At 43.0% G+C, this 16,820-nt stretch overlaps 1 protein-coding gene across 1 annotated transcript; it reads left to right on the forward strand.

Annotated features, from left to right (window-relative positions):
- Positions 1-446: 446 nt before the first annotated feature.
- On the forward strand, positions 447-15,522 carry PPP1CC (protein phosphatase 1 catalytic subunit gamma). Its single transcript, XM_050980538.1, has 7 exons — positions 447-711; positions 9,528-9,659; positions 10,687-10,917; positions 12,024-12,128; positions 13,084-13,307; positions 13,706-13,840; positions 14,272-15,522. Exons 1-7 carry the CDS (start codon positions 657-659, stop codon positions 14,359-14,361), a joined length of 972 nt encoding a protein of 323 aa, XP_050836495.1. The 5' UTR covers positions 447-656; the 3' UTR covers positions 14,362-15,522.
- Positions 15,523-16,820: the final 1,298 nt, after the last annotated feature.

Below are 16,820 nucleotides of genomic sequence, written 5' to 3' on the forward strand. Positions count from 1 at the left end.
CAGTGGGGGGATGACCTGAGGGACAAGGTGGCCTCTTCCGGCTCCTGCAGACCCCAGTCTGCAGGAATCCTACAAGGTACAGACCTTTCCCCACAGAAAGGGTGATTAGACATTGGAACGGGCTGCACAGGGACGTGGTGGAGTCCCTGTCCCTCAAGGAACAACTGAATGTGGCACTCGGCGCCATGGTCTAGGTGACATAGTGGTGCTCGGTTATAGGCTGGACTGTACGATCTCGGAGGTCTTTTCCAGCCTAATGGATTCTGGGATTCTGTGACCGCCACCACTGGTGCCGCCGCCCTGCGACTGTCGCGACACCGGGAGGCGGCACCGCCGCACTATTTCCCGTCGCGGGAGCGGTAGGATCCTGCAAGCGGAGCCGCATCACCCCTCCCGCTCTTCCCGCCCGGCCTATAAAGGGTTTCCGACGGGCCGCCTCGCGCTCGTAGTATCCGTGCGCCAGGCGAGCCCGCTGAGGGGACGGCGGCCATTTTGTTCAGTGCTGGCTCTGTGCTGAGGGGGCGGGGGGGGCAGAGAGAGCGAGGGAAGGCGCAGAGCAGGAAAGGGCAAAAACGAGACAGAACGAGGAGCGGAGTCGGGCCGGCCAAGCCGCTAGCGGAGCGGCGGGGAGGGCTCCGCCCGGCCGCTGAGAGGCGATGGCGGATATAGACAAGCTCAACATCGACAGCATCATCCAACGGCTGCTGGAGGGTGAGGGTCGGGGACGGCGCGGTTGGGGGGTGGGGGCGGCGGGGCCGATGCGCCGCGTCCCGCCTGCCCGGCGGGGGCTGAGGGGGCATTAAAATGGAGGGGCGAGAGGCGCTTTGTCTGCCTGGGGTCGCCGCCGCCGCCTCCCCGCCTGGCTCGGCCCCGCAGCCCCAACTTTCCCCTCAGCCCGTGTGTATTTCCGAGGCGTTTCTGCCCCTTTTGATTCGCCGGTGCAATGCTGAGAGCAGCCGGCTGCCCCCTTCTCCTCCCTTGCAGTTTTGAGGGGATGCTTAATCTACTCCTGTGTTCGAATGAGAGGATGCTTAATTTAGTTGTATTTTGTAGGAAGAGCTTTTAAAAAGCCTGGGGTGTTCTCTTGCCTTTCACGCACACACATGGGATCAGTGCATGGCTGGGTAGTCGCGGGGCTCTGGAAATAAGAGTCAGCGTGTTTAAAGAATGTTGAGGCAGCTTTTCAGCGAGTCGGGAGGAGACTGTCGTGGGTTTCAGTGTATGCTGGCTTTAGCTTTGATTAGCTGCTTGCATTAAAGCTGCCACAGGATTTTGGCTCTTAATTCGTAACATATGGTGGGTTTTTAGGTGTGAATAGAGGGTTGGGGTTTGGTGTTTCAGACAGTCTGAAAAAGGGCTTATTGTCTGCTATTGTTGGTGCTTTGGGATGAAAAGAGTTGCCTGGGACTTTGTAAATCAAAGGAAAACCTGGAAGTTGCAGGGGGTGTCTCCAGCATCATCCCTTCGCTTGCAGGGATCAGCACTGGACTGGGACCGACTGATTTTAGGGCAAAAGACTGAGAACCTGCCAGTGACAAATTCTCTTCCAGGCGTCAAGGAAAAGCATAATTATGCAGAGAAGGAAGCTGTCCTGATCCAGCCTCACTTCACGTGTGTCAGGGCAGGCATCTCATCTGAACTTACTCTTGAAAAGCGTGGTCAGGGATTTAACTTTTTTCCATTTGGCACAAAGTCAGTTGAGATGTTGCCGAGAAAAATGATGAAGAAATGTCTTTTCTTACACACTTTCCTTCTTACAGGATTTTGCTTGTGTAATGCTTGGATAGCAAAAGGTCAGGCAGAGGAACAGAAATTCTACTCTAGAAAATTTGAGTTAAAAAATCCTGTAGATGAATTATGGGATTATTGAATAAGTAAAAGTAAATGGGGTTTTTCCTCTGATCCGGTTTGGGTTTTGCCTGTTACCAATTTAAACCGCCCTGGTTTCAATTATTTAAAGACTTCCCTTCATAAAGTTAGACCAGGATTTTCCTGAAAATCCAGTAATACGACTTGTAAATGTCAGGTCTCGTATGTCATATGTTTGGTGACATATTAATACATGCTCAGTTGCGTTGCACTCATTAGTTACAGTTCTTACTGATTTCCCTTAGTGTAACTAATACAATATTTTCAAAGTGTAAAAGTTTAATTTATAAAAGCATGGATTAGACCTTTCCTAGAAAGAAATGCAAGTGATTTCTCTGTTAAAAGTTTCAAAAAGTAGTAAGATGTACTATGTCAATGTGTTCTGCTCTTGCTCAGTTCATATCAGCATTAGATGGTTGGAGCAGATAAGAGTTCATAAATCGGGCTTCAGAAGGTTTACTGACATCTTTTAAGAGGTGCTTCATGCAATTACAGACGTTACCTGAGGTTGCATCAGCTGCCAGAACTGAAATTAATTTTTTTTTCCTTTATTAATACTGCAGGTGGGATTTTGGATTCCTTGAGGCATTGATTGTCTTTCAATATTTAAAACAATTACTGGTGTTAGTAACCTATGCTAGTGCTTTATTTGTTGATTATTAAATATCTGTTCTAAATGTCTTTGCCAGACAGAGAGTAATGACTGACCTTTGTGAGTGTCATTTTTATACTTTTTTTTTCCTAAAACACTGCTGCATTTCAGCACACACTGCATTTTAGATTTAGACCAAACAAATTATTGTTTTTCAGTGCAGTTCTGGTAGAACAAGTGCATAATGTTAGTTACACAAAGTGTGGTGTGCCCGTGAGCTCTGTGTCAATACCCCTTCAGACAAGGCTGCACACACATTAAAATCATACTTAGGCATGAAAACACTGCAAAATCTGCTTTAATAATCAGCTCACAAACTGAATTGCCCAAATTCTTGTGCAAGCTGTAATTTTGGAGCAATTTGGTATTTCATTATAGCTCTCTTTAAATACTTACACATTTTTATAGCAGTTAACTTTATGTGATTTTGCTACTAAAATTTAAAGAGTGTGAGCAGGAGGCATAGCGCTTTCTCAAGGTACCAAAGCCCAGTGCTAAGGAGATTCTTGATGAAATACTGGAAATCAGTGAGCAGGTACAGTTAGGTGTTTGTTTTATCATGTGCCTTAGCACTGCCCTGTTGGAAGAAGCAGTGAATTGAGTCTAATGCTTGAGGTAAATTGAAGGGTGAATAATAAATCATTCTTGCTTTTGTCCCTAATAGAGGGTATTAATAATGTATTTGTGAGGGATTTTAGTTGCTTTCTATCCTGACTCCTCTGCTCAACTGACATTATTCCTACTTTTTCCCCAAATAGTGATGTTCTCCCACCCACATTAGGCTATTTAGGTGAAATTATTAGCTTGTTCTTTAAAAGGCCTGGAAGTACATACTTCAGCTTCTCATTCTAAGGTAAATATTTGAAGAGTACAGAACCATGTGGATTGAAATGTCACAAAAAACCATTTTGCAGTAGCATTGTTCTCAACCTTAGAAAGCCATTCGGGGAAAACATTGAGAATACTGACTTTTTTTTTTTTTTTTGCTGTAATTGAATTTGTATTTTCTCCCTTTTTTACTGATGGGGGTTGTGTCCTGCCCAGAGCAATTTCCTGAGTACAGCTTGTCTGACTTTGTGACTTTTGATAACTGTAATATCCACAAGAATGAGATTTGCAAAGTGTAGTAAGTAACAGTATCCTGCACTGAGTACTAGAATGTTTTTAAGTATCCTTGCTATTGGATAAATGCTCAAATATTGATGGAACTAATTCACTTTCCTGAGGAATAAAAGGGGTCAAACGTGAGACCAAATTTTGCCCCCTCTAGCAGGGGGTACTTAAGGCAGCAGCTGCGTCTGTGTGTGCTGAGTCAAAAATGCCAGCAGACAAGAAAGTGCTGAAAAACTCCTTGTAAGATAAAAAATCAGTGGCACCTGTATGGTCTTGGAAAGGGCTCCAGGAAATGGCAGAATTCCTGCTTGCCTCAGTAAAGAATGAGTGACAAATCCCGAGACTCCCTGAGTGTGAGCGTGGCTTCCTTTCTGTGTCATGTCAGATGGGCTTCCTATAACTTGAGCCCCTTATCCATTTCCTTCATCTCGTGTGCTGGCAGCTTTTGAAGATAAGTAGGGTCTGGTTTGGAGCTCACAGTCACCTAGTTAGAAAACAGGATTGAAGTGTATTCGTCTCACCATGGTAACAATAAATAATGGGTAAAACAATTTCAACATACCTAAGTGACCCAAGTTGAAATGTGTTTCTGCAGATCTCCTGTGCTGCATCCTCTACAGGCACTTTAAGGGAAAATTGAATCATGAATGGAGGCTACTTTGGATGAAGCCACGCGAGGCTACAGTGGTGGTAGCCATTCTGAAAACTGAAATCCTGGCTAGTGCACTAAAATCTGCAAAAAGACTCCTGAATCCTTAAACATTTCTGTTTATACACCCACAGATTTCTATTCCCAGTAAAGCCTGTTGTAGAGATGTCAAGGAGATATTCTCTCTTAATTTACTTTAAATGGGGAAAGATTATCATCTACTTATTAAAAATAGTTGAGCTAAAGAGCACAGATAAGATTTTGCTCACCACAGAGAAGATTTTTTCTCACAAATACAGTCCTATAATTTTTTTTTCACCTTTCTGCTAAGTACAGCATTAATTGGGTCTGCAGGGTTGCTTGACCTTTAGGTTCATATACTGGGGTAAGAGTGATTCTCAGTGATGTTAATCTGAAATGTCACATTTACTCGTGGATGAGTTGGGCTGCTGTGATGAAGTTTCTCATGGACAAGCAACACTTTTTGACCTCAAACCATATCATTTTCCCTAGTTTGTGTAGCTTGATGTTAATTGTTTCCTGCTGTGGTGCAGCAGTTTCTAAGAGTAGGAAATAGAAACTCTTAATTCCAAAGACCAGCATTAGATTCTTATCAATGCCAAGGATTCAGATAAGTCTGTGATACTCTGTGCCTGTTGCCCAGTCAGAGAAGTGGAGGAATTTGTCCTCTCTGTTTGTGAGCAGTGTGAGTACCTGTCACTCCTCACCTGTCTGCAGTGTGGAAACATGTTACAGGATGAAAAACTTGTAGTCATGCAGAATCTTCCATTTGATAACACTGCTGTGAACTTTTGACGTACTAGAAAGCAGATGAGAACTTTTAAGAGCCTTGTGCACTGAGGAGATGCTTTTCCATTTCAGTTTTGAATTTGAAGAGATCTGATCAAAGCTGGTAGTGCCTGCAGTGAAGTTAAACCTTTTTTACATCAACCACTTTCAAGTTATTTATTCCCTTTGTGCCTGTGGTGCAAAACTGACTGTGAAACTGTCATTGGGAACTGCTAAAAACTAGATTAAAACCAACCTGCAATATTTTTGGAAATGTCACTATGATTGCAGACATCTTAATGTAAAATATGGTGAAACTGAGAGACTTGTTTAATAAGCCAGGAAAATTAACTGACCTGTAGATAGACTATTTTTCTTAAAACATTTTCTGTAGGAGAACTTGATTCTCACACTTCAGTTGACAGTATCTGAGCTGCTTCTTGTAATGTAATACTGAATGGAAATGAGATGTTTGGATCACTGCAATTTCTGGCATTTTTGAACTTTCTGCTATTTTTGACTGCTTCTCTAAGTGTCTGTCCCTTTCATATTAACCTTGACTGACGTAAATGACTGTGTGGCACCAAAGCAAGGATTGGAAAATGCTGGGGGTAGGTTGGGATGTGGGAGTCTGTTGTACTCTGCATGCATATGGTCTCAGACTGTTGTACATTCTGGATCCCCCAGCTCCTGACCCATTTATCCCTCCCAGGGAAATGTAGAATAAATTCTCAATGTCAGGCAGTGTTCTGACTCCTGGCAGCTGCAGCTACACTTCATACTTGCTGCTTGCTTGCTCCAGAATGACTGGGTGCTTCAAGTTCTTGCTTTTCTTCCTGTACCTTCCTTTCCCCCTCTGCTGGGCACCTGTCATACTGCTCTGTTTATAATACACTCATTTTAGAGTCGGTATCTTCTTGTTTGCATCAGTTTCTCCCTGTCTTGGAAGTCAAGGATAATTTTAATAGTGCACCCTGTGTTCAGAGCAGTACCTCTGCAAGGATCATCCAGGCTGCAGGGAAGGATTTTCTTCTGTAGTCATTTCCGTCTAGTGGAGAGCTTATTTTTTCACAACTTCTCATATTTGTACAGTAAGAAAGATTTGAGCTGTTAGAAGACTGCCCAGACTGGACACTGAAATTCAGGCTCTAGAGAAACCATTTCTAAGAACAGGAGCATCCCTGCCTAAAGAGGTTGGGAATATTTTGCTGTCTGGAAATGCTGCAGCAGTGTGTTCAGGCACAAATCAAATACCACTTGAAATGGGCTGAATTTTTTCCCCAAATGATTAATCTTTAGCTTGTTCAACTGTCAGTTCCAGGATGTCATTTCTGAGAGGTTATTTTTTATGCATTGAAAGGGCAAATGTGCCTGTACAGTACTATCGAGCTGCTCTTTTGACTTCATGACCAAGCTGTCAATTAGTATTATACTGTCTGATCTCCACAAGCTGCCTTGTTTTGGTCCAAAGCAGAGAAACAAATTGTAAACACAACATATTTTTCATAGTGTTCTATTTTTGTCTTTCTTAGAAAGGCTAAGTAGCTTGAAGACCCAGAGAAACCTTTTAAAAAGTCATTAAGACTGAATATCCTGCATTTCTGTGCCAGCTCTTTCATTGTGTCTGAGAAAATGCTTGCACTAAAAATACGTATCCCTCAATGCACTTCTGCATTTTTGATTCTTCTGAAGCCAAACCCACTTTTGTTTTCCTAGCTTTTCATGACATACAGGTTAATGTCATTAAGAAATTTAACACACTTGTCTCCTCTGTGCAGTTGGACAAAGCAGTGAAAATGTCACTGGCAGGCAGAGCTGCGCCAAATTTTCTTGTTCTTTCATCCATGGCATCTGTCCTAGGAAGTTTGGGAAGTGCAACAAAGCATCATTTCATTTTGTCAAGGTTTTCTACAGGCAGGTGACTAAAACTGTGTGAGGATTATACCAGTTCAATAAAAATGTATTGGAAAAACCTAGAAAACCTGTGTCTGAAACAGTGTTCAGATCTTCATTTAATCTTGAGCAAAAATGAGTGCACATGCTTTATTCATGAGCTTTAGTGACTCAGTGCATTGCATAGTCTTTATAATATTTTGTACTTTTTAATTTATGGATGTGAAGTACAGAGTTTGGTTTTAGCAATTTCTAAGAAGACTAAATCAAATTAAATTTTTGGTTTCACAGAAAACTACATACAAATATTTTGTATTATCTAAAAAAAAAAAGGAGAATTGTAAAATCTACGATTAAGTGACCATCAGTTTTATATTTACAATTCAGCCAGTTTATCACTTAATACTAAAAATTTCTGTTGTTTATTGCTTCTGGATATTTGGCATTTTGAGTGACTTGCTTGTTGCTCAGGAGTCTTTGGAAAATTACTGTATGGATGAAAAAATTACTGCATGGCTGAAAAGCCTCATTTGTGATAAACTGCTGTGACAAAGATTTAACTTCCATTTACATGCTTCATTACTTCTGAGATTTTAATGAAAGACATGAAGTGCAGTGGTAATTCCAGTGTTGGCATGTAGTGTCAGTGGTGAGTGATAACACGTGGGCAGTGAGGAACAGAGGAGCAGGTACAGCCTGAAAGAGAACACTGTTCAAGGCGTGACTTCTGACCTACAGTAATGTCACTGTGAGCACACGTTGTAATCTGAGCTGGAGTTTTATTTTGGAGGTTGTTTGGGGGAAGGTGGTGGGGTTTAGGGCACTGCCAGTGGTTCTGCAGGGCGGGCAGTGCCACCCTGCCGGGGTCTGGCAATCAGGGAAGGATTGCTGTGGCAGCAGCACCGTGAATGCTGGCAGAGCTCACATCCAGTGTCACGGATTTCATGGCTCTTACAGAGCCGTTATGTTATTCGTGGTCTAGGTGAGGTGCACACTCACTGAGCAGTGTTTTCTGTGCTTGATCAGAGGCTGTGGAAAAGTCAGGAGCTCCTGTGCTAGTGAGAAATTGGAACACAACTGTTTTTTGTTCTTGCTGTTCCTAAAACTTGCCTTGAGCACCCCCAGCCTTTCCCACTGCAGTTCTCACTTGGCTCCATACAGCGCAGTGATGGCAGAGATTTGAGTCATCTGGAGCTTTCGGATTTCTCACTCAGAGGTGAAACAGTAGCTAAGGAATTAAACTGAAGTGTTAGCTAGCTACTAAGTTATTCAGGGCTTCAGGAAGAGAGTACTGCATAGGTTCTTGTGTTTGAAAGGATTCAGGCTCATTGCTTGCTTTTTTTGCAGTTGAAGAGCAGACTTTTTTGGATAAGGGCATAGATTCTTCAGTCTCAATGCCATAGAGTTGCTCACAGTAATCACCTAACCTGGCAGCCTTAGCAGTGGGGGATTTTGTTTCTGGAGGTGTTGGCAGAGCGTTTCCAGCTGTCTGAGACTCGGGTTCTTGGTGGTTTGACTTTGCTGCAGCTGAACCAATGGGTTATGTTGTAGAAGATGATTGCTGCTCTTACTCCTTTTTTTCCTTCAGCCTTATCACTATTATATGTTGTCACTGGTTTTGACAACAAATAAAAATATAGGCTTCACCAGTAATGGCATACTCATAATATTTTTAAATCCAGTCTTAACCCTGATAAATGCTGTTTTGTGCAATTTGGGCTATAGTTACAGTGCTGCTGCTGTAGAAATCCCCTTGTATTTCTGGGCAACAGAAGCAGGAGTGTGGAACTTGATCAAGTCAGGCTGATGTCCTTGTCCAGAGTAGGAAGGAAAGCTTTAATGGATGTTAAAGGAACAAACTGTCATGAATTGTTGCAGTAGGGGAGATTGAAGCAGTGATGGAAGGGTATGAAGGACGGGAGCTGGGAGGGGGAATTGCTTTGGGACTGGGAGGTTGGTCTCCTACTGGCTTGTCTTTTACCCTGCTCAAAAGCAGTGATGATGGCAGCTGCTTTGTCATCATGATCCAAAACTGTTTCCTTACTGATAGTCCTTACCTTCCAGTCTTGTGTTTATTTTTCTTCCCTGTTTTCCAGCTGCAGTGTAGAACGGGGCAGTGCAAGATTTACTGATGCTGTGGTCTTGTTTAGGTTGGGTGAGGTGATTTGCTGATTTAGGGAAACTTGCACATTTGTTGGTGACTGAGTGGCAGACACCCTTTGCTCAAGTTCAGACAGCTTCCAGAGAACAAGCACATAACTGCTTCACTAAAAATAACATGTAAATAGTCACATAGTCCAAGATGAGGTTTATAACTAAATAGAACTGATCTGATGCTATTTAAAATGTGACATTTTTAACGGGGGAAGTGTTGAGCGATGAATTCTGTTAAATGAAAGTAACAGAACACCCTCCCCTTTCCCTGGCACTGCCATTTCACCTCAGCACACCAATCCTATCCTGGTACCTTCTCATTCAGTGCTGCTCTGGCATTCAGTCAGACTCTTAAAATAACACCAGGGATGTTGCTGGTTTTGATAACTGACTTGTGATTCTCAACAGTGCGAGGATCAAAACCAGGCAAAAACGTCCAACTACAAGAGAATGAAATTAGAGGATTGTGCTTGAAATCCAGAGAAATCTTCCTGAGTCAGCCTATTCTACTAGAACTTGAAGCACCACTGAAAATCTGTGGTGAGTACTGTCAGTTTTGTTTTGATCTTGTGGGAGGTGTCAGGTAAATGCAGACCGTAGGCAGAGAACAAGTGCCAGATGCTACTTTCACTTACTAACAGTGAAACTAATAAATAATTGTAACAAAAAGCAAAATAAAACCCTGCTGGATATATAGGGCAGAGGAGTGGAGAGGGGGTAACATCGGGGGATTGTATTTGGAACCAAAATAATCCAAACCCAAAAAACAACTGGTCCAGTTTCACCAGGTTGGGGGAGAGGTTCACATGAAGTTTTTGAAAGAAGTTATCAAATAAATGATGTTTGACCCAGTTGTGACTGAACAAGGGGAAACAATGAGGAACCCCAGTGTTTAATGTGCTGCCATGCAAAGCTGAGCAATGTTTTGACAGTATTTTAAAATCCTGCTGGAAACTTAGATTTTTGTACTGTTTCTTGGAATTACTCTCTAGATTGGTCTCACCGTATTGCATGCAGCAGTGCTTTTACACACATGTACATGTCTACTTATGCTAAAAGAATGAAGAATGTCAACATAAAAGCCTCAATAAATGCAATTTTGAAAGCTTCTAGCAAATAGTTTTTTATCCAACTCTAAAACAGAGGACTTATTTCTATTTGAAGCAGCTCATTCCATATTTATAATATTGGTAGTCTAAAATCATGATTTAGTGTTCTGCTTGTCAGAAACAAGCCCATGATTTAAACCAAAGGCAGAAATACTAATTTCATTTTTGATGCAGTTTCCCTGCTAGAATTTGAATTACTGGGTGTTTCCAGAAAACACAGTTGGTTTCTTGGAATCTTGATTTTGTTTTATACACACAAATATTTTTTGTGTAGCTACCATTGCATAGTTGTCAAAATGTGATAATTTTATCTACGTTGACTGCCATTTTAAGTATGTTATGGGTGGTATCTAACTGCAAGCTTTTTTTCTTTCTGAAGCATCTTTGATTTGTTCTTTCTCTGGAATCAAGAATGTAGTGAAGGGTCACTTAAGTGTCATGTCTGAATCTCCTTGCAGGTGACATCCATGGACAATACTATGACTTGCTCCGACTCTTTGAATATGGGGGTTTTCCACCAGAGAGCAACTACCTGTTCCTTGGTGATTATGTTGACAGAGGAAAACAATCTTTAGAAACAATTTGTCTTCTATTGGCCTACAAAATTAAATACCCTGAGAATTTTTTCCTCCTTCGAGGGAACCATGAATGTGCCAGCATCAATAGAATTTATGGGTTTTATGATGAATGTAAGTACCAGGCGTGTGTGCCTCTACTGGGACAGCAGGGTGGCAGTGTTAGATGGCCCCTTCCTAGCTTGAAATGCCCTCTGTGCTCTTTAGAGGGGTCCTTGGCCTGTTTTAAAGAAGGGAGTCTGTCCTTCCCCTTGCCCTCTTGGAGTCTGAGCCTCACACTACAAAGCAGCGACCAAATGGGTAATTTTATTTGTTGGCTGCTGTGTTAACTAACAGTTCTCACTAGTAAAACTCATAGGGGCATCTAATGAGAGATGGGAGAATTTAATTTGATGTGCATTGCAGAGGTTCACCTCTGTTTCATTCATCTGATGATATGTACAGCTTGTGTGATGTATGTAGACCTTACCCCAAGCACAACAAGTAATTTTGCTGTGAAGTAGGAGCCAATGTTCCCGTTTCAAAGGATGTGATTTAATCCAGATAATGTAGAGCTGATATTAAATTAATTGTGCACTGAAGCATGTTGGAACTTGTGTGGTGGGACACACTTGGCTTGCAGATGATGACAAGATGTGCGCTCCATGTCTTGTTCTCCTCCTGTGAGGAAACAAAGATGTGTGGTATTTCAGAGTTGTCTCCTCAGAGATTAATCACAGGCTTAGTCATATATCACAAATATGTTCAGGGTTCATATCTGGGAGAGTCCCTTTGAAATTCATAAAACTGTGGCAGTTTGGTTTTTCAGTCCTGTTTCGTTTTTCAGTCCTGTTTATTTGCCGAAAGTGAGTTTACGTGGTAAAGCAGAATTTTAAAGAAAATCTGCTTTTCAAGAATTGCTGTCTTCCCCTAAAAGAAATGGCAAATGGCAAAATTTTCTGCAATTGATCAAATTCTCCAAGGGATAATTTGCCAAAGTAGAGCTGGGAGTAGAGAGCTTGATTGCCAACTGTTGAACAGGCTTATGGTGTCCTTGAAGCTGTGCCACACTGAGAGACCTTTGCTATTTAAACAATTAAATAAGTCAGAAAATATCAATGTATAGGCTCTAATGCTGACTTTTTGCAAGTCTCAGTAAAGTTCAAGCATCTTAAGTTAGGTTGGTTGTGTTTGTGTTAGAAAAGCACATTGACTGGGATTTTCTCCCCAATTTCTTCTAGGTAAGAGAAGATACAATATTAAGCTGTGGAAAACCTTCACAGACTGTTTTAACTGTTTACCAATTGCAGCTATTGTGGATGAGAAAATATTCTGCTGTCACGGGGGTGAGTAGCAGTTCCTGAGGTGATGTTTGAGGAACTGGAAAACTCAGTCATGACAGTTTCATTGCCATGTTTACATTGCTGAAGCTTCAAAACGTAGGGATTTTTCTGTGCCTTGGCTCATGTATGAGGAAGGGTTGGGCTCAATGAGTGTCAGTCTTGTGAATCATGGAGCTGGTTCAGACACGATCTGCTCTTCCTTTTCCACCAAAGGCACCTTTAATAGCCTCTTCTTTGGAGCAGAGAGTCCTTGTAGGGGTTTTTTAGACTTAGAGGACCAGGAGTTTGATATCTGTCCCAAAAACATCTGTTTTCACAGAATCAGAGTGGTTTGGGTTGGAAGGCACCCTTGGGGATCAGTCAGTAGAATTCCCCCACCATGGACAGGGACTCCTGTCACTGGGTCAGGTTGCTCCAAGCCCTGTATGACCTGATGAGTTTAATTTGTAGAAGTTGATTTATGCCACATGATGCAGCTTTTTCTGGTCATAAAGTACAGATTGCACCTTAAATATTTTATCACTTGCAACTCATTGCAGTTGCCCAGGGACTCACATCAGTGAAAAATGGTATGAGATTGGTTTGATATTTTATTTCATCTCACTGATCATCACAGTGAGCATTCTCTATGATTCCTGGTGTTCATGCCTCTTTTATTTAACAGCTCTTCTATCAGACCCTTGCAAAATATTAGTGAGATTATTGTAATCCTGTAAAACATGGAAATGGCCTTGCTTTATCTTGCTTCCAGTAAATCTCCTACAAAGTGACTTCTGTACCAAACACTTTAGAGCAAATGCTGGATTTAAAAAACGTCAGTGAATGTCGCCACTGAGCTACGTAAAATGGCAGTGGTGAATCACTTTGAATCCAAGTTATTTTTGTCCTGGATGAATGTCAGTGCTGCAGAGCAAAGCTGGACTAAGCTGAGGCCTGCGTGTGTCTTCCCTGTGAACAGGTTTGTCACCAGACCTGCAGTCAATGGAGCAGATCAGACGGATCATGCGCCCCACGGATGTACCGGACCAAGGCCTCCTGTGTGATCTCCTGTGGTCTGACCCTGACAAGGATGTCTTGGGCTGGGGTGAAAATGACAGAGGAGTGTCCTTCACTTTTGGTGCTGAAGTGGTTGCGAAGTTTCTGCATAAACATGATTTGGATCTCATATGTAGAGCTCATCAGGTATTTTCATTTTGTTTCATTTCATTAAACCATAGAATAATTTATGTTTGGGGACCTGAGGTGGTCACCTGGTCCAGGCCAGGCCTGTGTCAGCCCAAGGTGCTGAGGGTCTTGTCCAGCCAAGTTGTAAATATGCGTGAGGTTCTGTGAATGTGTCCCAGTGTTTAACAGCCCTTATAATTAACATTTTCATAGAAACTGATTCTCTTGAACAAGAGTTTTCTCAATGTTAATGGACTCTGTTTCTGAGCTGGTTCTTGTGATGCTCCTGTTTTAATGTAAAAGTTTGAAACTCATGCTCATTAAACATAGCCAGGTTTTCAGCTGCTGCCTCTGGAAAAGTTGCTTTGCATCTTGTCAAGCTGCCCAGAGTAACACCTCTGCTTTTGTCTCTAAAGGTGGTTGAAGATGGATATGAGTTTTTTGCAAAAAGACAATTGGTAACTCTCTTTTCTGCCCCAAATTACTGTGGAGAGTTTGATAACGCGGGTGCCATGATGAGCGTGGATGAAACACTAATGTGCTCTTTCCAGGTACAGTATCTAAAGATCTTCCCTTCTCTTTAGTGAGGTCACACATTACATTTGTGCTATTTTGAATCAATGTTTTACTGTTAAATAACAGACTTGTTTCAAGTAGATCTTTACTGCTGTCACACATAGGCAGGGCAGTGTTTTTACTCATATCTTCAAAAAGGTGATAACCCTTTGCTGGTGTGTGTTGGGGAACTGTTTTATCCTGGAATTAAATCACCCAGGCAAAGCAGTTGGCTCTCAGCTGCTCCCACTGCTATGGGCTCTGGAGCAGCTGATCCCAAGGCCCAGCCTAGGTCAGAGCAGGAAACACGTTGATTTCTTGGCACACTGAGACTTGTCCAGAACCATGTAGTGCCTTTACCAGTGAATTACTGTTGGACTGGAAGACAACTAAAACTTTTTTCTAAATTACCCTTCTGTCTTTTCAGATCTTGAAACCTGCAGAGAAGAAGAAGCCCAATTCCAGCAGACCCGTAACACCTCCCAGGGGTATGATCACAAAACAAGCCAAGAAATAGTCACTTTGGCACTGCCTTGTTGGGACTTGTATCATAGTCTATAACCTCCATTTTTAAACTTATCATGTGTGCTGTTCAGCTTGCTCAAAATAGATAATGTGTTTGTGGTTTTCCTTTCCATTTGATGAATGGCATTTGCTGGTTGTAACAGCGAATGAAAGACTTTCCTCCCTCCCAGGAAAAGAGTTTGAAAGTCCCCCTGTGTCGTTGTTCCAGCTGCACACTCCACAGCATCTCCCCACCAGCCAGGTAACCGCGGGGCTGGCGGGACCCGTACCATGAGTAGTGTAAATCTTGTTCTTTAGGATCTGAAGAGGGCACTCGTGTGCTGTGAGAGTAGAGATTGTTCCTGTCAGCGATTACATACTGTTTATACAAACCACTGTGAACTTTTTTTATGTTCAATTTTGTTTTAAAGGGATTGCATTTCTTTTAATGTCTTGTCATGTACACGTTAGTTTTATTGCTGTCGACATTAGGAATAACCTTCAACCTTGCCAGCACCACTGGTAGGATGTATATTTAATTCAGACACACATCCCTCTCTGTACACTTCAGATGACAAAGCCATTATTTTAAGTGTTTGTGTCTCCTTCCTGAAGCCAAAGTTCGCTTAGAAACCTGTTTGTACACAACCCCCCTGCCGAGCTGGCTGGGCTTCCCATCCACGCCTTCCTCTCAGAGAGAAAAGGAAGTGCTGGCTGGAAATAGCAAACAGAAAGGCTTGTCCATGCTCAAAGTGAACACATTTTTGTACAGTTTCCGTGTGTTCAGTCGAGCAGATCCCAGTGCTGAGACAGCAGTCCCGGGGCAGTGACACAAATGGCTCTGGGAGTGATGGAAATGGCTCTGGATCTGCTGGAAGGGGTTTGTGCATTTCAGCATAAAGACTTTGTTCTACAAAGAAACCTAGAAACTCGCTTGATAAGCCAACCAGAGGTGTTGATCTTGATCACCGGTTTATATAAATCTCTCACAGAATCTTGTTTTTTAAAAACTGTTGATCTTTTTTGAACAGATGACAGTGTACAATATCATGTAGTGAAAATCACTTATTAAATGAAGAAATTGTTAAATCTTCTCAGTGTCAGTTTATCACAACATATACACTACTGCTCTTCGAGGGCCTGACGTAGAGAAATAAATTGTTCTGGAAACCCACGGATTCTTGGTTTGGATTTGTCTGAGCTGCAAAAGGTGATGTTGAACAGCAGTGTTGAGTTTAATTCTGAATCTGGAGCCTCAGGCAGAGGCCCCTCCCAGCCGAGGGTGGGGCCACTGGTCCTGAGCTGGTGTTTGCCTCAGCCCCGCAAGGAGCTGGGCAGCAGCACACGGGCGGGGGTGGGAGGACAAGCTCAGCTTGACTCCTGTTCATTGTTCTGTGCACTGAGGGGTTGGCCTTGAGTGCAGGGGCTGCTCTGAGGGGGTTGGAGCTGAGACCAGATCCATTTCCTCTGGTGTTTAATTAGAGAACTAAATTTCTGGTGGAATGGGGAACCTGAGTCCATTTTATCAGTGCTGGCTGTTGTGGCAGGAGGCTCTATGGGGATCATTGAGGTGTATGCCAGCTCCAGGCACTCAGCTCTGGGCCTCCACAGGGCCAGCCTGGGCTCCTTCACTGCCATGTGGAAAATGCTGTGGGGTGTTCAGCACTCAGAGGAGGCGGCTGGTTCCTACCCTGTCCCTGCTCTGGGACAGCTACAGCACTGCTGCATCTGCTGAGGAACAAGTTTGTCACTGGAATGCCCAGCTCTGTCCTGGTGTCCCACTGGATTCCCCTCTACCTCTGCAGTGAGTGGGACTTGTTTGCCACAAATGCTTTTTCCGGGCAGTCTGCAGCCACTGACTATTTTTTCAATGTAGTTCTCTGAATCAAAGAGCCATTTTCCTACTCTGAAGACATTTTTCCCTTCCCTCTACAGCTGATTAATCAAAAACCTCTAACTACTTCTGCTGAGCTTGCTAGATCAGATGTCACAGATTACCTGGTAAGGCTCTCTCACAAATTTACTTTCACCCTTTGAATCACATTTGTGGTTTCCTTTATAGCTCTATAATTTTTCTCCCTCCTTGTTCAACACCCTGCATATCTGTTATTGCTGTTGTGGGTGACAGCACATGTGGAACAGGTTGGGATGTGCCTGCTCTGGCAGGGACACTGTCACCTCTCCTCGCTGGCTGTGCCACACCTTTGTCCTCCATGGCTTGTTTTTTTCTCTCCCCAACACAGTTTCGGTGACACAGGTGCCTATTCTGGGCTGTGTTCTCTGCCTGGCTGCATTCCCTGAGGATGGGTCATTCCTCAGGATCCCTGGGGTGAAGGGGGGTGGGTCCTGTCGAAGGGAGGGGAAGGGGCTGCTCCTGCTGTGAGCTGTAACCAACAGCTCGGGCACATTTTTATGTCCATTAGTTGGGGTTGGGTTGTTTAGATCACCGGAGGAAGAGAAGGAGTAGATGCT

This window comes from Serinus canaria, chromosome 15 (assembly GCF_022539315.1).
Source record: "Serinus canaria isolate serCan28SL12 chromosome 15, serCan2020, whole genome shotgun sequence".
Lineage (NCBI taxonomy): Eukaryota > Metazoa > Chordata > Aves > Passeriformes > Fringillidae > Serinus > Serinus canaria.